Genomic DNA, 23,123 nt, shown 5'->3' on the forward strand with positions numbered 1-23,123 from the left:
TCAGGAGCGTGTGTGTGAGTGTGTGTGTCTCTGTCAGGCCTTGCCAGGCAGCTGAAATAGACTCCATGGGAGGGTGTACTCTCTCACAGGCGTCCGTTACAGGCTTGGCCACATCTGCAGCGGGCCAGCCATCTGCACCCATTGTCTCAGAGGCACAACACAGCCCTGCACGCATGGCTGGATTCATAAAGGCAGGCCCTTTCCCCTCTGTCCTCCTCCATCCCACACAGTGCGAGGGGGAAAATGACTTCTTAATCCCTCAAAGGACAACAGAAGTTGACCATCATGCCAGACGCAAATTCAATTTCAAGGTTAGTTGTATTTCTCTTTATGCGATGATGACTTTAAGGGTTTTGTTAAGTATGGTCACTTTCACTATCATGTAAATTGTGTTGTACACTGATCTAAACACCCAACATAAGGAATGGCCGGTGCTCATCCTAATAAAAACATAATTTTACTGTTTTTTAAAGAACTATGAAACTCACAGAGCGAATATGTCCACCGGGGAATAATATATGCACAATAGTTCTTATAGTAGAAATATATAACCTAAATGATTAATTTATCATAACACATAGTTAGGGAAAGCCCGGGGCCCTATCCCTCCACCTAGTGTGGTGGGAATCAGCTTTGTAGTTTTTGCATAATCATGCAACAAATAAACAAAAAAGCAACAAACATACTCAAACTCAAACCTCGATGGTGATTTATAGTATCACTATACAACTAGGAAGAAATGCAACATAAGCACCATCTGACTTGTTCAAATGCCAATGTAAAGACATGTTAATTACAGATTACAAACACGAGCAGTATTAATGATATTATTGTGGTGCGATCATTCTAGCTCTACTGCCTGTGGGGCCTTTAACAACACACAAGCCTCAAGTGATTACATATTTATAACTGAGGCCAACCCTTGGCAGCTGCCCCTGATATCCAGGTTAAACTATTGATTAGACCTGATATTTACTTTCATGTGGTCACTTTTAAAGTCTATTCACATAAACTCAGACATTAACTGTGCAGCCCAGAGGCTCATTTATTCAGTTCATTAACACTGAACTCAAGCAGACAGGTTCCAAATGAAAACATGCCTGATTTCAGCATGTCCCTGATAGGCAGGTTGAACTACTGGTAGGACCTGATATACACATCATAATTGTCTTTATGCGGTTTCACTTCTAGTCTCAGACATGAACTGTGTAACCTGCACATGACGGACAGCTGCTCTATATCAAGTTTATTAAAACTGACATAAAGCAGCCTGGTTACAAAAGAAAACATGCTGCATTATGTCTGCGAGACCAGACCTGATATTTACTTCCATGTAGTCACTTTTAAAGTCTACTCAGATAAACCCAGACATTAGCTGTCCCTGATATCCAGGTTAAACTATTGTAATATATTTCCATGTGGTCACCTTTTAAGTTTATTCACATAAACTCAAACATTAACTGTGCAGCCTTTGACATGTTATTTATCCAGTTTATTAGTACTAACATAAAGCAGCCAGGTCGCAAAAGGAAACCTGCAGTAATTCTATATGTCCCTGAGCATGAGGGAGTATTTGTTCTCCTCGCTGTATTGATAATGAGGATTTATTGTGGCACGAGTTGACAATGAATGCAATGTGCATGCGTTAGTGGGAGGGATTATCCACCAAGTAGGGCAAGTGGCTGAGGCTAAGGACTGCAATTCCATCCAGCCTGGTTCCATTCAGTCATCCGCTGAGCGCACAGAGGGGACGAGGGGCTGCAGACTCCCAGGAAACAAAGCCCGGAAAAACAAAAGGTTACAAAGTGAAAATGGTGAAGCACATGCGGCAGCACAGCGAGCTGAAACCCGCAGAGGAGCTCCTGTCCGAGTCCGACGCGTCCGTGGACCCGCAGGATTTCGGAGAGATGATGTCCGACTGTTCCCTGAGCGACGTCCTCTACTCCAAATGTTCCGCAATGGACCAGATCGGCACTTTTATGAGGAACGTGCAGGTGCTGCTGGATGCGGCAGATTACATAGAAAACGTGGAGAAGAGCAACGGAAGTAAGTAAAGAGAAGGAATAAACGTGTGTGTGTGTGGGTTTTAATGCGCCGAGCAGACAACAATAGAGGCGACAAAAGACGCGCAGCGGACGCACGAAGTGGCCCCTTCAGAAAGCCAGAGATAATTCACCCTGTCACTGCAAATGCACAGCACCATTCTCCAACACTCACTATGTATTAACATTTAATAAGAAGTCAGGAAATAGCCTGTGTCTGTTTCATTTAAGGAACCGCAGCACGAGACCAGACTAATAACCGCCTGCAGCTAAATGATCCCCGTCATTAAGACTAGGATGATAAACCGAATAATCATTTTAATGCATCATCACACACGTGCACATTAAAGTTAATACACGCAAACATTTATAGTTTCAGACCCCAAATGTCCCATTAAATCTCCCACATCAGCTTCCCTCACGTCTAATCCCGTGAAATATCGCGTTTTTCCCGAATAAAACACACATCGCATCCACTTTATTATCCCTGTTGCATCCAAACGCTTCGATTAATATTTTGATTTCCTCTCGAAGTGTTTTAATTCAGAGCCCAGCAGCTCTTTATCCGAGGCAGCACCTGCTTCCTTGTGTGTGTTGTTCACATGGTTTCCACATGGAACAAATTGGGAAGCTCTGATTGGTCGGGACACGGAGTCACTGCATTCAGCCAATCAGACGAGACTTCACGTCTAACGTCGCATGTTACTGGGAGGGAGGGTTCATGGGAAATGTAGGCAAGAGTAAGCACACTGTAGATAGAAAAAGGAAGTGAGGGAATATTCTTACAAGGCCACTGCTGTGCGTAATTACTAAATAAATGTCAATCTGTGATAATGATAAAAAGTGTTAATATTAATATTTTCATTCTTTTCATTTAGATCCTTGTTTGTGCTGCTACACTTCACATATTAAGGTGTAATGCATATCTCTGGCCAAATTAGGTCAAATCCAAGTGTTCATGAGCTTATTTTTAAAACTGTACAATATTCACATGTATAATCCTCTAAATCTTTTTCATCACCAGAGTGTGAGCATGGTTACGCCTCCATATACCCTGCAACCCAGAGCGCACATCAACAGAAACAACGCAAATTCAAAAACAGGAAATTGGACAATATTCTTAATAGGTGAGTTAAAAATGTCTGAATGAAATACACTAGACGTTGTGTTTATGTGACCTTTTAAATCCTCTGTGATATACATTTGTATCATGTTTTGAATTACTGACACTGTTTAAATATTTATAATTTCCACAGGTCAGCACACAATGAACTGGAAAAAAATAGGTGAGTAAAACAAGATTGAAGAGGTGGTTTGTGTGCATTTTTATGACCAATAAATTGAGGAACACTAAGGGCAAGAAAAGGATAATGAAGATAGTGAAGTGTTGTGACCAGGGCCTCATCAGATTTCTACTTCTGTCTATCGATCGTTTTTTTGTCACACATGCGTGACAGTCTCACAAAGTGCAGAAGTCAAAGACAGGATCTCCACAGTGTTAATCTGCTGTAGCACATGAGCCTCACAGGGAGTTTATCTAAACCTAGAGCTTCATGCTGATAAACCAAAAGCTTTCTCCATTCTGCCATGTTTGCATATTTTGGCCCCAAATGAAATATGTTGACTGAACCATTTCAAAACCAGATGTACCTCAGGACTATAAATCAGCTTATCTCAGTAAGAATTCAAAATGGCATTTTTTATCAATAGCTTGGAAATTCTCCTCCTATACGGCACTGTACATTTTGCAAGGCAAATAAAAGGGAGGTGTAACGCAGCCTCTGTAGCAGCATTGCTCCTGGAGGACCTGCAGACATTTCCCCAGTCAGCAAACGGGAACCTTCTGTTTCCAGACAACAGGGCTCCTTCCTGAGAGATTCTCAGCTGCAAATCCAACTGCTGCTTTCTGCTCGGAGTGGTAAAATGTGTCAGGACACATTTATCCCACCCCAAAAAAATGAATGCGTAGCCATGTGTGGGAGAATCTTAGATTAAGAGATGAAAGAGGGGAAAAAATGGGGCATCTTTAAAAGAAAAGCTTATTTCATGTCGGATTTTTCGGTTACAAAATGGAAGCCAACACAGGGAGGAGAGATGACATCACAACTTGACCTACATTTTACTGGGTTTTTGAAAGGGTAGTGCGTGTCCTCTGACCACAGGCCTCAGAGGATCAGAAACACAGTATCAGACTGACCTAAGCAGATTTTAAATCTGGACCCAGACCGATCCATGTGTAACAAATATGGATAAATAGATAAATAAAGAAATGATGTTGGTCCTTACAGATGGAATAATGGCATCATAATTAGATTTGATCGGGACCTATCAAATAGCTGATTGCCTTAACTATTACAATTACACAATAAAATAATATAATGAGAAAATACTGACTCCATAATGTACATGTGAGCTGTTTCTAAGGAGAAATGTCTCTTCTTGATTGTGTCTCCTCCCCCAGACGAGCACATCTCCGCCTGTGTTTGGAGAGGTTAAAGTCCCTCATCCCTCTGGGACCAGACTGCAGTCGGCACACCACGCTGGGACTGCTCAACAAGGCCAAAGCACATATCAAGGTGTGGTTGTCTAACGAAACCCGGGTGGTAGATGTGCAGAACAACAGAAGATGACCCTGATATACAAGGCAGCTCCTATACTTTATGATTTCCATATAAAGTCAACTATGATAACATAAGCCGTTTTAGACATGAACTTTGGATCACGTCTGTACCCATCCAGAGTTTGCCTTTCACATATGAGGAACGTAGCCGGAGATTCTCTCGAGTTGCTTTCAGGATAATATCCAAAGTTCATTGCATGTCTGAAAGCGGCTATAGTGACAGCAAACAAAACCTGAGCCTCACCAGTCAACAATTGTTTTCTCCTCAAGATAGATCTCCACATTTGTCCTCCATTTGAAGCTTGTTCAACCCCTCGGATGAAAAGATGTTTGTTTAGTAATCATACACACGGTGTCGACCAATAAATAAAGTCCTCTGTAAGTAAGAAAAAAAGCTGTAATAAACAAAACCATTTTGTAATTCCATCAGCCAATCATTTAATTTGGGGCAGGTAGCATTTTTTTTTCAAAGTGCAGCCTGCTCTAGCTTTCCCAGGATTACCAACCCTTGCCTCAAATGAAACATTGACTATGTACAGAAACAAAGACGTCAGGATTTTTCCCAGGCACTCCGAAACATTTGGTTTTCTCTGAACCATAAAATGAATTGCAGCTTAGGGCACTTTGGCATCAGCGTTAGGACATAATGCTGTTTGGTTGTTTCAGTTTTCCTTTCCCTTTGAACAAATCTCTCTTCACAAGTGTGATTTGGACAATTGGCTCCCACACAATAGGAAAATGTGAGAATATTGCACTGCGGTCTGCAGAGCATCAGATCTGGACCACCGAGTGAGTCAGAGTTTCATCAGACTGAAAACAGGCTCAAATGATTCTGTATATCACAGCATCGAAGCCTCAACACTCCCCTGATGTCTGCAATCCAGGCCAGATTTTTTTTTAATCGAAATATTCAACTTTCTTGGGCCCGATCTGTGCAGGCCCCTGTCGTGGGAAACAGCTGAGCGATGACTGAGGGCTGAGATATGAAAGCTTTCTTGACAGCAGTCTGTTTATCACAGTGGGGGAGATAATAGATACATATCTATGATGTCAACTGTTGACTTTGGACTTGGGCTGTCTGAAGTCCCCAGGAAATGTGGCTTTGGAATGCATGGGTTGCATTTTTAGAACCAGAGGCTGCGTAGTAGTGGGTGAAGCAGGTGCAGCAAGCATGAAGCTCACGGATGCAGGAAGTTCAGGACAAATAAACAAATAAATCTATTGTGCACATTGTACCAAACTCCATTTAAAAGCTGTCAATTTTGTGCATTTGTAATACTGAAAATGAAGAAATAACATTGGCAACACTTAGTTTCAACAAAGTCTTAGCTTTTATAATTTAATCTTGCTCCCAAACCAGGTTGGATGTATTTTGGTATGAAAGGTTGAACAATAAATCAGTTACAAAAATGTTATTGCTATGTAAGAACATTATATGTCATATTTAGTATGTAAGTATTTCTACAGCTGGTTCACTGTCTTCAGTGTTGCAAACAGAAGGACTTTATTACATAGCTGAAACCTTTTATTTATTTATGGTGTGATCAAATGTCATGATTGGTGTGAAATGATCTGATCATTTTCCACTTTATGATTTACTGAGGTTCATGTTGCATCGAGTGCAGGACTCTGCTTATTTGTTAGCTTTACCAAACAAAGGCTTTACTCAAAACTACTATACAACTCTACACATGAATTAAAATCAATGTCCAAAGTGAGGAAGTTATTCAAGCTTCCCGAAAAATTAATAATATTTGCCAAAAGCATCAGAGAATTACCTTTATTTTCACTGCTACACTGAAACTCGTAAAACAATTACCCTGCCTCTTCCATGACGTCTGATCTCTTCTATTTCCACCCCACACTGAGACACCAGCTATCACTCTGGAATCCAACCAGCAACTTGCTCTCCTTCTGTGTTGAATAATATATGAGAAGGCTTGGGTGTGGCAGAAAACGACAAATTAACATCACATTACAGTGAACAGGCTTAACTTCGCAATCAACCACCTATGAGGTTTAGTCAAAATGGTGTTAACAAAACCTCATTCTTTAGTTTCACACTGGATCTACTCACAGGTCGTGACCAGCTTCGGGTTGCTACAGTAAGACTAACTGATACATGTCCCTGTTTTCAGAAACTTGAAGAGCTGGACCGGAGGAGTCAGCACCAGCTGGAGAACTTAGAGAGAGAGCAGAGGCACCTGCAGAGGCAGCTCTCCCAGCTGCAGCCTCATGGAGAGAGGGAGAGGGTCCGCACAGACAGCCTGGGCTCGAGGATGGACTCAGACCGCTCCGAGTCTGACAGAGGTCAGAGCCTTTAAACTTTGCAGCATCATCAGTGTTTGTAATTTGATTTTAAGCTCTGTATACAGAACTCAACAGTCCCTGCCTGATTTTTTCATTGAAATCCATTAATGAATCCCTGGGTAAACTGTGAAAATGTCGAAATATCTTGTAATGTAAAAAAAAAAAAATTGGGATCTGCACCCGAATTATGTAGGTTCTTCCCTAAACCATACCTCATCCTTCCACCAAGTTTTGCAGAAACTCATTCAGGTTGGTTTTGGTGTAATCTTGCTTACAACAAGAAATCAAACCAACCAACAAACAAGGTTACAGGGGTGAATCATACCCTCCTTGACGGGGGAAAAATTTTAAGACATGGTTCTGATAATTAATCTGTATTCATTTGGTGTTTTTTATTTGAACAGAAGAAATTGAAGTGGATGTGGAAAGCACTGAGTTCTCCCATGGAGAAATGGACAGTGTCAGCATCAGTGGTGCCAGTGACCTGGAGGACCACAGCAGCCGGCTGAGCTCGGCCAGTGACGAGGGCTACTCTACGTGCAGTTTAAAACTGGCCTTCTCTGCCTGAAGCACCAGCCTATACATTCACTTCAGCTGCAGTCTCTTATGGCTTTCACCTTTTTCCAAGTACCAGCCTACAGCTCCATTCTCCTCCTTTGCAGTTTAGATTTAACTCGTCTTCAGAAGAACAAGCCTCAATCCTCCCACGTTTACCTGACAAATGAAAACATCTGCTCCAACACGAAGAACCAGCCTTAAGTTCCACTCAGAGTAAAAGTTTGAAATCGTCTCCGTTCTAAAAGCCGAGGGGCTGTTTAACACAACAGCCTCAATTTGAACGTCTCTTGCAATATACAAGTCTCCTCGTTTTCAAAGTTGACTTTAACCAATCACCTGAATGTCCCTTTACACAAACCTGCACTCAACACTGATCCTGTAGAGAGAAGGTGAAACTCTACCTTTAGTCAAGTTGACCCTCTGAAACCAGCAACGCACACACACACAAAAAACACCCAGTACCAGCTAGAAACACATTATTGGGAACGTTTGCGCCATTTGCCTTGTAAAAAAAACAACAAAAATGGCCCTTTTCCTCTGGAGAAAAAATCCACATGACACTTCTTCTTGTCAGTGAACAATCCAGTGACAAGGGCTTCGATGTCTGCATTCCAAAACATTTATTACACTTCTATAACCTCTGCTTTAGGACCCACAACCATCACTGATCCATGTGGCGTCCCTCCTCGTGACTGAAACACACTCGTATCCAAACAGGTGGTGTCGTCCACCCTTGTTATTCTAATTTATTTTCCATATGATTATAGTATTTATTTTTGGTATATTTAATTGTACTATAGCTAGGTCTTAGTCATGCTTGAATGAAAAAAGTGCTTTCCCCCCCCAATGTTAACCAAATGACTTGTAATGAATCCCCACTGTCTGATGAAAGAATGAAGCATTCCTTTCACTGTACGCAGATTCAGTTCCTTATCATTTAGACAGTAATAAGCTATACCCGCACTTGTCCAAGCACAAGGCTCGAGCAATAACACATCTAGTTTTGCCATATCTTTAATGTCCGCTGTATTGATGGCACAATATTCTGTCCGTCCAACACCAAATGAGTCTGCTAGTTCTCCACTTGCTCCAGTAGTGGTGTCAGTTATTAATAATCAGGAGTAATAATGATTGTATGAAAAAAGAAAAGACAAAAAAGCTATGGTGCATGTGTGTTGAATGTAGCCTTTTTAACCATGTTGTAATGTGCTTTGGATTGACAAGTCTTTTAAACATGTCTGTAGCATGAACAACGTAAACACTACAGAATGATCAGTTTGGTTTAGACTTCAATGTTTAATATGTTCTCTTTTTTTTGTATCGCAGCAGAAAAGGTACAAGTTGAAATCCTTTAAATTTGGAGTCTTCCCGCTAATAATTCAATTGCACTGCTGACCCGTTCAAACCCACGAACAAATTAGAAAATATGACCCATCACATCTGCATTTTCCTGATCCAAGTCCTACAAGTACATCACCACCAAATTGTGTCTTAAAATGGGTACGACTCTTGCACAAAGTTCTTGATACAGGTTTCTTCCCCCCCCCCCTCAACCTGAAACTATGAAATGCACTATGATAAAAGACTTTGTGAAGAGAATATGATGAAGCACACCCCAGAATGTTTCCCCTTGTGCTTAATCAGCCATCCGAGGTGACTTTTTTGCAAAACATGCACTGCTGGTCCCCTGCTAATACTTTGTTACAGTTCCTGATGACTGTCCCCAGAATCTTAATAAACCTCTACAACCCAGACATAAATCACTGTGGTCTTTTTTTGGTTTGCCTTCAGTAAATATTTAGATAATAATCTTGAATGTCTTGAATTAGAACGACGCACTGTAGTTGTTTACTAGTAGAGTGTAAACTTCCTATTATTGGCCCAATAATAGTCCTCTTACAACCAATGAAGCAGCACACTCATAGATATCAGTCCCCTTAATGTCAGATTTTTTTCAGGATCCATTAATTATCCACTGGGAAATCAGAAAATGAAAATGTCAACAACAAAAAAACCCAACAACTTTCAAAATGTAAAAATAAGGAAAATCCTGAAAGGGCTAAAATGTAATGGGTATTTCTTCCACAAAATTTCATGAAAATCAATTGGCTTGTTTTTGCGTAATCTCACTTGCAAACCAACGAACAAACAGAAAAGAGTGAAAACATATGCTCCTCAGCAGAGGTGATTAAATATCCTAAACTAAGGAAGTAAAACATATCAAACAAAATAAATCAAACTTCAATGGTAAAATGTTGTATAGAAAGTTTGCAGATTGCTGCTTATGACCGATGAAGACTATCATGAATATATAGTTTATAATATATTCATGATAGTCTTTACTGCCACCTGCAGGACGTGACAGAACCACAATGAAAAAGTGATGTAAAATAACGGTCCAAATGAGGTGGAGGCAATTATTTAAAAAACTGAAAACAAAACAATGTTTATTTCACTGTTATATATATACAACACCATTATTAATGTTTAGACACACAAAGAACTGGTCAGTCTTGAAAATCCAACCTCAAATTTACACACCCAGTCCACAGGTTTATACACATCTAAGCAGTTCGGTGTCTTGGTGGAACCTGGACACAAAGAGCAAACTGTTTTTGGCTTTTCTAAAACACCACATTCAGTTCTTACATAACATGTGACCTTGTTCTAGTGCAGAGAGGGAAATGTTTTTGTTGTTGTACCTACATAATATATAAGAAAACTACATCAATATTTTAACAATGGTGTGCAAGCAATTAAAAGTTTTCTTCACTTGAGAAACTTAAATCATGTATAAACACAATGGAAAGCACTGACACAGCTGGTATACAGTGAGGTTTTTTTATGTACAGAATATATGAGGTCATTGGGGCATTAGATGTCTGACGTTGTATTTTGACGTGTCGTTGTACTGGGTCATTGGCTTGTCTGCAATACCACATGTTCCCACTCCGACCTTTCCATTCACGCTCTCTGGAGACGCGAAGATGCTCCTCTTTACCTACGAAAAACAGAGACACCATGTTAATGGTTTTAAATGAACAAGCATCATGGTTAACACAGAATTAGCAACAATAGACAAACTTTATCTGAATTTCTGGGTCCCCATAAGAAATACAGGTTAAATAAAATCTAAGTGATCTCTGCTGGGAAACTGTTACCACACAGCTTAACTTCCAAATTAAACAGTTAGTGGCCTTTTAAATTGGAAGCATTTACATAATAATTAGTATCACAGGTTGTTATGAGGTTTTTGAAGTATCCTATATCGTTTTAAAGCATATAAACATCAAATCCATTATCTTAGATAAACCTGTGTCCCAATTCAATCTGACACACAGCTGGTAAAATGCTGCCCCCACTCCACTGCGCCCTGGTTCTATGCCGTGGCAGTGACAGCCCGACACCAGCCAAAGTGGACGATAAGTTTAATAGTCGCTGTTGCTCTCGTCTCCCATGACTGGCAACAAGGTGGATGAACCAAAAACCATGCTGCCTCAGCAGCCTCATTTTCAGTTGCCACCATACAGCAATCAAAATTGCAGACAGGCCATGTTGTAACCATGGCAACATTAAAGTCCAGGGACCCCTGCGCTAACAGCACTCACTTACTAGTAACAGGGATACTTGCATTCATCATGTGTTTGAATAATCTGATTTCTCAACTTTCCATGGAAACACCATATCCCCAATATGATCAAAACCTGCTCACTCATGCATCTGTAAACGCAGTAGTTGTGTCAAGACCAATACACATAACCAACACAGATTAGATTACCCAAAATGCATGATGAATACCTCTGTCGCTACTAACATGTCTCTACAACCCCCTCTGAACTCAACGCCTACATTTTAGGCCCCTAAACACCAACAGTTTGTCTTTCACTTAGAATTGAATCGTCATGTTGAGCAGCTGAATTCACATCACCATCTTGTTGAAAGGGACAGTTCACAGAAAAAGTTTAATTCACTCATTATCCACTCACCACTATGCCAATGGAGGGGTGGGTGAAGTGTGTGAGACGGTGTTGCAGCGAATCCAATATAATTGAAGTAAATCGTGGCCGCATTGTCAGGTGCAATAAACCAACAGAATAACCATAACATGCCTCCATACTGCCTGTGTGTGGTCATCTAAGTGTCTGCAAGTGTTTTTAGCCTAAATGTCCTCTGGTGGCCTCCTCGGAGACGCGTTCACTTACACATGGACACACGCACCAGCTTAGCCACCTCTGGTGGGCTTGTAGGCTTAAAACACAGTGAAAATGATCTCGTTTCGAGTCGAATATGAATGTCTGAGCTTGTGAACACTTGGATGACACCACACGGGCCGTATAGAGGCCTGTTAGTTTTTGTTTCGGTTTTATTACATCTGAAGAAGCAGTCACAATGACTTCAATTGTATTCAACTGCAAAGCTGTTTATCCCTGGAGCTTCAGAAGTGTTTTCTGCAATCGAACACGTCACCCACGCCTCCATCAGCATAGTGGTGAGTAGATAATGAGTGAATTTTAATTTTTTGTTGAACTATCCCTTTAAGAGGGACATCTTGACATGATAGATATCTTGTTTTGCCAATTGTCTCTTTTCAATATCACTGAGCTATTTCCTGGTTATTTTGATCCAATTTTGGGGATTCACCACTGAACCACTGTTGCAGGAAATTATATTAAGCCGGAAAGTTCTATCTTTTCTAATCTAAAAAAGAAATCTACTGGTCATAGAGCAAACGTACCTGTCCCTTCTTGTTCTTTGAGTAGGCTTTGTTGTTGAACTGTTGCCACTTTGACTTCTGTTCCTCCCTCTCCTGCTCCAACTCCTTCATCCTCAGTACCTTCTTCTGGGCTTTCTTCTTCTTATATTCTCTCTGCTCCGCTATTTGCTCTTTCCTGAAAAAAAAGAGACAAGGATTGATACCAAAATCATCGCTACTGTAAAGATCAAGACCTACGTGACATGAAAAGATTAACTAATTAAAAATCTGGAGTACATCAGAAATTAGGAGTGCTCAATTTCCCTTGAGTGGGAAACCAACCACATTACAGATTACTACCAATTATGTGTCTAATTAGGCAAACAGAGTTAAGACCGCTCATATATTTTCATTAAATGTTAATAAGAATGATTTAAGTACAGACTTGGGTGTTGGATGAGTTCAGAGTTTTTTTGGTTCATACCTTGATTTTGGCTTCATGTTCCCATCCTCATCAGAACGTTTCCCCTCCTCTGCTGCTTTGAGGTTCTGCAGGGGGATTACTTCAGCGTTCCCGTATCCAGAGAAGGTAACAGCTGCAGTGCCGTTCTCTCGGTCTATCTCCTCAATCTCAGCCTCATACACCCTGCCAAAGAATCACGTCTGTAAGCAGGTGAGTATGAGCCAAAGACTCAAGCTCTACTTAATATACAAAGTGAAAGACTACGTACATAAATACGTACTATGTAAATAATTAATAATCACATTCCTTGACACTTTTGACAAGAATATGAAAATGTATTCCCCACAAAGTAAACTTTTGTTTCTATTTAAGGTCAATCATTCATGAAATAAAAAAATTAGTTTGCATTTTCACTTTCACAGTTTCAAACTGAGGGAAAATGGTATTTGTTCAAAGCTAAACAAACATTATTTCAATAAATTATTCCCTGTGCATCCTGGAGGCATAATTAGACCAGGCTACTGCATAACTTTTACATGTTGGAACTGAATCAACACATTAAAGATAATTTCAGTCATTTCCACAACAGAGAGACAAAAAAGTGCTCTACTTAAGGCCTCAGCTCGCTATGTAAATTGACTTTATATAGGTTTTTATAGAAATCTTTAAAAAATGAAAAGGAGATATGGTATGCACATGGGTTATCTCTCTAGAACTACACGCACACATTAATTTGGCAGCTTAACCAATTAATGTGGATGTACATGAACCCTAATCCATAAAATGTGTGCTCCAAATTCTATGCTATAACAGACATGCAGTTGCATGCTAATACTGTCACAAGGTGAGCCTGGTGATACTCACTGTCCATCCTGACTCCAGTGAGCCATACACCTGTCTCCCACTTTCCAGCTGTGCTTCACGGGAACAGTGTCGGAGCCGTTGGTAGTGGAAGCACCATCACTGGGCTGTGCGGTCAGGAGGTCTTTAGTCAAATCGATGACTTCCTGTAAAAAGGTACCATCAAAAAAAGAGTCAGATGCTCGTGGAGAGCGTAGACAATTCTTCCCCCAAGACAAATACCAATAAAGAAGGCATTGTGACGATACTAATCTGAAGTCAAAATCAAATCCAACAATGTTTTTACTCTTTGATATTCAGAATATATTTCATCACACATGACAGTGTATCAAATCTGTGCAAATCTTTGAAAACAAAGGATTTGAGCACTGTAGTCAACTTATTTATTCAAAAGAATAATTCATTGAATCACTTAATCAACTGATGTGTACCATAAAGAAATTTTATTTAAAATTCGTATATTAAATTTAAAATATCAAAGCTTTAAAATATTATAAATAATTAAATTCGCTTTAAGGTATTTAACTTTGCTCACAGACTTAAGAACTGATCACAGCAGAACAGATCATCTGTAACAAATAAGAGTCACATGAAGAAATATGGAGATAACAGATATTTGCCATTTTGTACAGTAACACTCGCTGTCCACATTGTTGATGTTGATGTCATTCACACAGACACGAACCTGCAAGTCTTTCTGGAGTTTAAGCAGATCTTCATTGTCTTGATCGGTCGACAGAGCAACTTCCACTTGCTGCAGCTGAGCTTTGTAGCTGCTCAACTGTTTCACCAAGTCGTCCGACATCTGCGCGAGGACAAAACAAGTTATCTGTAGGCTAGCTGTGTTAGCACATGACCGATGATGTTGAACAGTTAAATGAGTTAAACATTCGCCGTGAGTTCGCCAACGTTAGCATTAGCCTAACCACAGACAACTAGAGCAATCTGTGTTTTAACAGTAATGGCTACAACTTGAGATATTCAAAGGGAACAGACGAGTATTCAGATTAAATATCTTAACATTAGCGCTAGCTTAGAGCGGTTAGCAACATCCATGGGCCCTGTCTCGTCGACGTCAATTTAGCGTGCCACGGCTGTTAGCTTGCGCTAGCTGAGGTGAAACCACGAAAAAACCACCTGTAGCCGTGTGTTCTCACCTCTGCGTTAATGCTCCGGCTCTGTGAACACTGCGAACATTCAAATCTCCTCCTCGATTATCGTCCGAAGGCTTCACAACAGTTCGCTCTCCGTCGGGCCTCGGTCCTCCGACACAAATACACAGACGGAAGCTTGCGACAGATTCTCGCGATAACACGGCAACTCTCGCTCAGGTCCACAAGGAGCGTCTCGTTATAGCGTCCCCAGCGGCATTGCCTGACATCACACGTAGAAGTGCAATAGATGAGCAAAATAACAGTATTTACAACATCGATCGGAAGACACCGTTTTGTTTTGAAATGACAGAGTTGTGAATGAATTGAGGAGTTATTGTGTGCCTCAACTTTCTCTCAATATTCAGAGATAAAGCAAAAAATATCCCAGACACGAAAGATAGCATCTTGTGCAGAGGAAAATGATTTGGAGTCTGCACATTAGCGATCAGAGACGGAGCTGCGGTATCAAGGGCTTGTTGACACACATGCTCAACCAATAGGGAGTCAGCAGCCAATCATTCCTTTTCATCCCCTTTTTTCTTGCATAAAATAAGTGATTTAAAATCAAACTTACAAGAAAACATCTTCACTTCCGTGGAGGCGTCTGTCTTTAGATACAGAATGTACTTTCCATCTTGTATCAGTGGCCAAGTCAAATGTGTCACATTTGAACAGGCACCTCACTCTTTAAACAACATCCATGTTTAAGTCAATATATGTTTTAATCTGTCTTAACAAAATATTGTGCAGTTCCCATGCAAGAGAGCATATAGGTGTGCCTCTCTTCAAACAGCAAATGTTGTTTAATTAAGTACAAATACAAGACTTTGCACTTTAGTATGATAATAGACAGCTTCTAATAAACCTCTATAGAAAAACAAACCCTTTAATAACACAAGGGATACATATAAAGGTTTAGACAAATATTTGTGCTGTGTGAAGAATAAAATGAAGGGTTGGATGTATTGAAATAGAACACCACACGAGTAAATAGAAGAACAACATTATAATGCAATGGGAACAGTAATTGGAGTGTTCACAAAATGGGTTATGGTGAAAGAAAATCAAATCTCTACAAATGTCATATTTATTCCCATAGTTGCCTGGTTTACTCAATGAAAATTTGTCTCATAATCTTGACTTTATTCACTCAAATGTTTGTCTAGCTTAATGTTTTTTCTTACAAACACACTCCTCCTCCTGTTCTCTCATACCTTCAGTGACTGATCTCTAAATTAAGTGGCTCTGATCTTCCCCTACAGATTCAGATATTGTTTCAAGCCATTTTTCTCTCAGGACATACGTCAACATTTGGTCCAGGAAATAATAGCTACAAACCATATAGAGTCTTTTAATCAATTGTAATTGAATACACTGAAGTTATTAGTTCTATAAATCAGAAAATATTGTTAATGTCATAATCAGCCAATGTTTTTTTTTTTTCCAGGTCTGCCACTCGACACCAAATTGCTTTTAAATCTCCAGCAGCATGTTTGTGAACCCCGCCCCATTCCCGTCCACACTGAAGTGGAGCCAGCCTCACAGCTCGTCAGCGTCAGATCAGGACCATATAAAAGACGCACTCTTCACTTCAGCTGCAGCAGATGAAAAGATCTGCCTGATCCAGCAGTGAGTCTGTTTCATGAAATGTCTTCTGAGGGAATTAACTGCAAGATTTTATTCTATAAGGTTAGTGGAGGGGGGATTTTTTTTTAAAGTATAGAATTTTTAAAGTTATTTGATGTGGGGAACAGAGAAAAAATCAAAGTTCCTTTTATTCCTTTTAATTCTTTTTCGTCTTTAAATCTCAAGACACTTGTCTTGTAATGCTTTTGCTGTTGGTGTTTGTTTTCTCACTAATGAAGACGAAAGAAGCAAAGATGCCTTTCAACAATGTCTCCCAGTGAACTAAATGAGAAGACTCTGATGCTGCGTTCTTGAATGGATAAAATTAGCAGACTGCTGGCGAGCAAAGCCTCCGAGCCTCCTCTTCACAGAGCGCTGTTCAGACAGCTTCACCACAGCTCATCCTGATGGGTTGTCTTAACTCCACCAGTGGAAATGAGACTTTGCCTGGCAGGCACCCGTACACTCTGCAGACCTCCGTGCCCCTGACAGTCTTGGTGGGTATCCTCTTCCTGATGACTGTTTTTGGAAACGTCATGGTAGTCATTGCTGTGGTTACAAGCCGAGCCCTGAGAGCACCTCAGAACTTGTATTTAGTCTCTCTGGCGTGTGCAGACATTCTGGTTGCCACCTCGGTGATGCCGTTCTCTTTAGCAAATGAACTGATGGGTTACTGGTACTTTGGCAAAGTGTGGTGTGAAATCTATTTGGCTTTGGACGTGCTCTTCTGCACCTCATCCATCGTTCACCTGTGCACCATCAGCCTGGACCGATACTGGTCTGTAACTCAGGCGATCGAGTACAGCGTGAGGAGGACGCCACGCAGGATTAAATGCACAATCTGCATAGTTTGGGTGCTGGCGGCCATAATATCATTCCCTCCACTTATCACAATGAAAAAGGACGAAGGCAAAGAGGACAGACCTGAATGTAAAATTAATGAGGAGAAGTGGTACATTATATTCTCCAGCACTGCCTCCTTCTTCGCACCCTGCGTCATCATGATCATGGTGTATGTCAGAATCTACCAAGTTGCCAAGAAAAGAACAAGAACCCTGCCAGGTGAGAAACAACGCCAGAATGGAAACTTAGGAGACACAAAGTGCGCTTTGGAACCCCTGGAGAGAAAAGACATGGAAGGTAGTGAGGTGGAGGTGGAGGATGGCGGAGAGGTCAACGGGTTTGACATGGAGGAAGAACCCTCCTCTTCTGATGGAAATGAGATCGTCCTGTGTTCCCTGAAGAAGAAGAGGAGTCTCAAAGCAGCCAAAGTGACTCAGGCGGTGCAGGGAGAGGCGCCTCCAAAGCCGGAGGTGCAGCCCTGTGTGAAAGGGAGCAGGTGGAAAGGACGGCAGTACAGAGAGAGACGCTTCACCTTCGTTCTGGCCGTGGTCATGGGAGTGTTCGTTCTCTGCTGGTTCCCCTTTTTCTTCACATACACGCTCACTGCCGTGTGCGACACCTGCTGCGTCCCAGAGACACTGTTCAAGATGTTTTTCTGGTTGGGTTACTGCAATAGTTCACTAAATCCTGTTATATACACTATATTCAATAATGACTTCAGGAGGTCTTTTAAAAAGATCCTTTGCAAAATAGACAGAAGAGGTTTATAAATACAATTTTTATGTATGCACTTGTATATATATGTATATATAATGCATTTTCGATCCTCCCATCAGTGTAAATATTACATTAAACAGATATTAGAAGATATTTATTGGTTATTTTAAACGTGTTTTAAGATTTTGTGTATTCCATGTTGGCAAATGTTTGTTTTGTAAGATTAAATCATGTACAAATATCTACAGTCTGTGTTACAGCTAGTATTCTACCGTGATGACCTGTGACTGCATACTTTGACATTGCACAACAGTGACAAACATGCAAGATATATTTTCTACATGTATTTGGGATTATATTTTAACTGATCAATCAACTACAAGTCAAACTTGTAGACTTACACATATATATAATGTTATATTTATATTTTACAAATGATGTAAATCCACTGAAGTGTCAAAACTTTCTAAAAAACATGGCAAAACAATGTGTTTACTGACAAGCGTATATAAGTATTTTTTTTTGCAAGATAAAAAGAATTAGCCCAAATTTTTGCACATTCTTTTCTTCCTGTAATCATCACCAGATATTTAAAAAAATAGATCATTATAAATGCAACAGAAAATACATGGAAATTAAAAAAATAATCTTTATACAAGAGTTCAAACAATAGCAAAAAAAAAACATGAAAGCAAATTGTGCCCCAAATTGATGTTTCCCCCACAGCGTATATATCTCCGTCTCTCATAACAAGCACAAGAACAAGACAATTATGTGAAAAGACAATTACGCCTGGGAGGTGCACGGTGGCACAACAATACTGAATGCAGTTTATCATGAATTATAGCCTCTCATATCAGGATGTCATTAAATCCTCCCCTGGAGTCAAACAGGAATCACAGAGCAATAGAAATATGAGTGGCTGCTGCAAATTACACAGTGTGCGTAATATCCACACGATCTTATCAATGTGTGGTGTTCCTAGACTCGTTTGTTATCAACACTCTGTTTCTTTTACTTTTCAGTCTCCTCTGCACCATAGCCTGCCTTTATATTAACCCCTTTAACAAATAGACTTTTAGAACCACTATCACTATGTGAACCTAAACTAAAGCAAACACAGCCATACATGATAGTTTTAACTCAGCAAACATTTCCGACAACCACTACCTCTTATACATATACAGTAAATAGCAGAGTGATTCCCATGACTTTTTCTGTGGGACTCTGGTGCTTCAGATTCCGGTGGTTAATATGTTTGGGTTCAACCACGTCCATGAGTCTTAAAATACAACATTTGTATTACTCACCACAAATAGTAAAAAACCGCTGATGGAGTTCCCACGAACAAACTGGTAAAACTCTGGTATGTGAGGTTTACTGGTATGTGAATGGAGATAAACCAAGATAAAGCTGTTTATCACCTTTATTAAACAAGGTGGTTTAATAGGCTTTGTTGAAGCTTTGATGTTGACATTTGGTTCAGTTTAAACTGTCACTTCGAATGAGAAGTAGATTTTATAGTAAGTCAACATTATGTAGTAGTCACTACCATAAAATATTTGCAAATATTCATGGAACACCAATGTGTGTCCTGAGATTAAACTGCAGTGATTGCCTTCTATACATGGTTTAATTAAAAAACCGACAGCCTTATTGGGCTCTGTCACTGTGCTTGAGCAGCAGGATGCATTCATTATATTGTTAGGTGCACACTCACCCAGTAATGGAGACATGAAATGCCAAAATACCCATTACAATCCCAAAATTCATCAGAAAACAACTCAATGAGACAGAGTCGACTTGTTAACTGTAACGCTGGTGACATAGAGAATTAATTGTCTTAATAAATGTTGTCACGTGTTAGTCATTTTAGTTTTCACCTCCTCTACGCCTCCTTCCATGTCAGTGTAAATTATTGGTAGTTACGAAACGTAAAAACAAGTGGTTACTATAATGTTTACATCATGTACACACACAGACACACACAGACACACACACACACACACACAGACACACTGCTGAGTAAGTGATTTATTTCCCTCTCTAAAGGCCACTTCAGAGCATCACGATTTATGCCTGTGACACCGCAGCCTATAAAACGATGCTTTATAAGCTGCCTCTGGCTGGAGTTCCTACAACTTTCTCACAGCTCTCCACTCAGTCTTCTGCATTTACTTCTAATTGCTCCCGCCTACATCTCAAGTGCTTTTCAAAGCCGCCCGTCATGTCCCTCTAAAGAGGCCGGATAACTTAAAAGACCGAAGAGAGCAGACTGCATCCCAGACACAGTCAGACGAGGGCATCGAGACCATACTAACAAGTTTAAATCATAGCTCGGGATGAATAGAGTGTTTTTAATTGAATGTAGGGTCATTCATTATGGATTGAGCTGATGCATCATGTACACTGGGGCATATAATACGTCCTCCCTCTTGAATTGATACGGATGCAAGATAATCAAATGACATTGTGAAGGATGCAACCAGCAGGAAGAGCCTGTTTAATTTAATCTCACTGTGTTACTCTCCCTTCTTCTGAACACTGTTGCATCTGCAATAGAACATTTTACTTTGAGCAACAATTTTCAAATGTATTTCGTCACACATTTCTGGCTGAATAAATATTTTTTAAATGACCAAGTATGCACTGAACTCCGGACATTTTCTTGGGGGTCTGTAAACATCAGTTGCTCCCAACATTTCCTGGAACTCCTTGAATTGTTTGGATCCAATTCTCAGGACATTTTCCAGAGTTGATATCTGTAAACTTCTTAAGAAATGTGGATATTTCCTGAATGACTTGAAATGTCCAGTGTTTTCTGCTTGATGAGACCAAACCTATTAGAGGCCATTGTCAAACGTTGCTGGATCAACAGAAGCCAAAAGGATTAGATGAAGTGGAATTCACCAATAAATCTATATACAGTATCTACAGGTTTCAACAAATTCATTCTTTGGGGCAGCAAATGCTTTCTTGTAAAAATACGTTCATGCTTTAATATCATATATATATATATATATATATATAATGTATATATTATATATGTTACCTCCTCTTTCTTTGTATATTACTGATAAAAAAGGATCAGATTGAATTACCAATGTAAGAAAAGCCATACACACATTCCATGTAATGTTATTCCAGCAGTGTTATTCAACTGAGTTATTCCCGTTCATGAAAATAAGATGCAAAAGCTTTTTTGGCTGAGCTCCATCTGTCTCTTTGGTTTTTTCATATTGAGCAAATTAACTAATGTTTTATTTCACACACACACAGAAAGTCTGGTTCTCTGACCAGCTTGTAGCAACAAGTGCTTAATGTGTAAAAGTGTGTGTGTTTGAGTGATAGAAGAAGAAAACAGGTGGGGACGTTTGTGGGTCTTACTCATCTGTCCGATCTGTGACCTTCAAAGTCGAAATAAGTAAACATTTGATTTAAAAATAGTTTAAAGTGAACAGTGTTCATCATCATCAAAAGCAGAAATACTGCTGCCATCTGTGAAACTCCGAGCACCATCTACGGCAATGCTTTCTAGGCTCCGCAGCAAATCTTCTTTGGTAGCAATGAAGCTCTGCACTGCTCTGGACAACATAATTCTTCCTTAGCCATCTTGTCCTGTCTGTGCTATTGATCGTACCAATTCCAGTCTAGTCTGCTCCACTCCTCATGCACGAGCTCATGCACATCACACCCCTCCATCGCACTGTTATATTCCCGGATGATTTCTGCTACACACACAGTACAAAGTAAACACAACCTCCTGATCAAGTTTACCAGAACTGTGCGTCATCTTTCCTAAGCAGAAAACAAATCATCCTGCGGTTCAATACACTGCGAGTAAACACACACCTCCACACAGACAGGATGAGCAGGATCACTCTAAAAACTGTGACGTCTCTATGGACGTTCAGCTTCTCCTGTTCACACCTGTCATCCACTGCGAAGGTGCCAACGTTGTCTGTTTTTCCTCTTTCTGACAGAGTCTTAAACAACAAGTAAAACCTTGTGAGCAGTGTTATGCACACAGCAATCATCAGGCCCAATATCTTATTAAGTGAGATCACGACAGCATTATGTTTTGCAGACGGACTAAAATATGAGGTTATTACTCGTATTAATGAAGGGGGTCAGCCATGGTTGAAAGTTATATTTTGCATATAGATTAAATCCAATTTCACATGCAAGATTATACATTATATATGTGTGAATGAAAGATGAGTTAAAATTAATGCCATATTTTTAAAATGCAATAAAATGAAGAAAAAAGGCAGTCTGAGCTACAGGGCACCGATATTACACTATGTTAAATAATATACTCAAAATAAAGCTTTTATTTTAAGGGTGTAGTTTACCTCTAAGAGCATTTTACTGAAGTGGTGTGAGTGCAGCCGGTCTGGCGTGTGTTTACCATATATTTCCAGGTATTGAAGTGGATGGTGGACTGGTCTGTCTCAGGCTGGTGATCAGTTTACAGTTATGAGGTGTCGTGTTTTCAGGCTGTTAGTGTCTACACAGTTAATGATGCTCTCTCCTTCACACATGTACGGCATGACCACCACTCCACTGCATGAAGTTTGATCTGTGGCCACTGATGAGTGTGTTTGTACCTGTACTGGTCAGCAGATGATGTCCCGCGTGGGATTTTCCTTTTTTCCAGGAAATGTATATCAAAAGATTTTCCTTTCTCACATATGAGAATAGTGGAGAGTTGCCTGGAGATCCTTTGGATGCTGAAAAGATAGAAAACATTTTTCATCACTCTGTTGTTGGTATTGTCAGTGGTCCCTGTTGAGGATATTGCTGGAAATGACTTATCTTAATTATACAGAAACTAGCTGGGTGACATATCAAGCAAACAATCGATGAGTGGATTTCTGAAGAAGTAGAAATTGAACACTGAAGCTAAACTGAACTGCTGGTTTCAATTAGGTTGAAAAAGCAGCTAAAATGGCTTCATGAGCAAATGCAGAGTCAAATATGGGTCATAGATACACCACAGAATATTAAATAAGTTCTGTACTGAGCTTATGACTGAGTGAGAGTAGTGGAAACGATAGACGTTAACCTAACCTACAGCGTCTCTAAACACTGAACTGTAAAGAGATAGATAGATGGATGGATAGATAGATAGATAGATAGATAGATAGATAGATTTAAATAGTTCAGGTTGGTTATTGTAGAAGGAAACCAGATTTACATGATCTCCTTTAAATAGCTCATGTAAAAAATTTGT

The 23,123-nt window shown here is 40.0% G+C and overlaps 3 protein-coding genes and 1 long non-coding RNA gene across 5 annotated transcripts in view; 2 read left to right on the plus strand and 2 right to left on the minus strand.

The window, feature by feature from the left end:
* Positions 1-23,123, minus strand: part of LOC138413625 (uncharacterized) — a 62,620-nt gene that overhangs the window by 39,306 nt on the left and 191 nt on the right. The window contains exon 2 of the long non-coding RNA XR_011246029.1: positions 22,498-22,620. This is a non-coding gene — a long non-coding RNA (uncharacterized lncRNA). The remainder of the gene's footprint in view (positions 1-22,497; positions 22,621-23,123) is intronic.
* LOC109633403 (max-interacting protein 1-like) lies at positions 1,644-9,290 on the plus strand. 2 transcript variants are annotated; one of them, XM_069538454.1, is made up of 6 exons: positions 1,644-2,046; positions 3,067-3,169; positions 3,299-3,328; positions 4,504-4,618; positions 6,801-6,972; positions 7,380-9,290. In XM_069538454.1, the coding sequence occupies exons 1-6, from the start codon at positions 1,812-1,814 to the stop codon at positions 7,538-7,540; spliced, it is 816 nt and encodes a 271-aa protein (XP_069394555.1). In that variant the 5' UTR covers positions 1,644-1,811; the 3' UTR covers positions 7,541-9,290. The 2 variants fall into 2 exon arrangements, with proteins under 2 accessions (XP_069394555.1, XP_019948804.1); XM_020093245.2 differs by having other exon boundaries at positions 1,651-2,046; positions 7,377-9,290.
* Positions 9,951-14,858, minus strand: smndc1 (survival motor neuron domain containing 1). Its single transcript, XM_020093255.2, has 6 exons — positions 14,705-14,858; positions 14,233-14,352; positions 13,551-13,693; positions 12,708-12,869; positions 12,266-12,419; positions 9,951-10,531 (listed from the first exon to the last, which is right to left on the minus strand). Exons 2-6 carry the CDS (start codon positions 14,350-14,352, stop codon positions 10,394-10,396), a joined length of 717 nt encoding a protein of 238 aa, XP_019948814.1. The 5' UTR covers positions 14,705-14,858; the 3' UTR covers positions 9,951-10,393.
* Positions 16,276-18,134, plus strand: LOC109633396 (alpha-2A adrenergic receptor-like). Its single transcript, XM_020093233.2, has one exon. The coding sequence runs from the start codon at positions 16,735-16,737 to the stop codon at positions 17,938-17,940; it is 1,206 nt and encodes a 401-aa protein (XP_019948792.1). The 5' UTR covers positions 16,276-16,734; the 3' UTR covers positions 17,941-18,134.

This window comes from Paralichthys olivaceus, chromosome 14 (genome assembly GCF_024713975.1).
Source record: "Paralichthys olivaceus isolate ysfri-2021 chromosome 14, ASM2471397v2, whole genome shotgun sequence".
Taxonomy (NCBI): Eukaryota; Metazoa; Chordata; class Actinopteri; order Pleuronectiformes; family Paralichthyidae; genus Paralichthys; species Paralichthys olivaceus.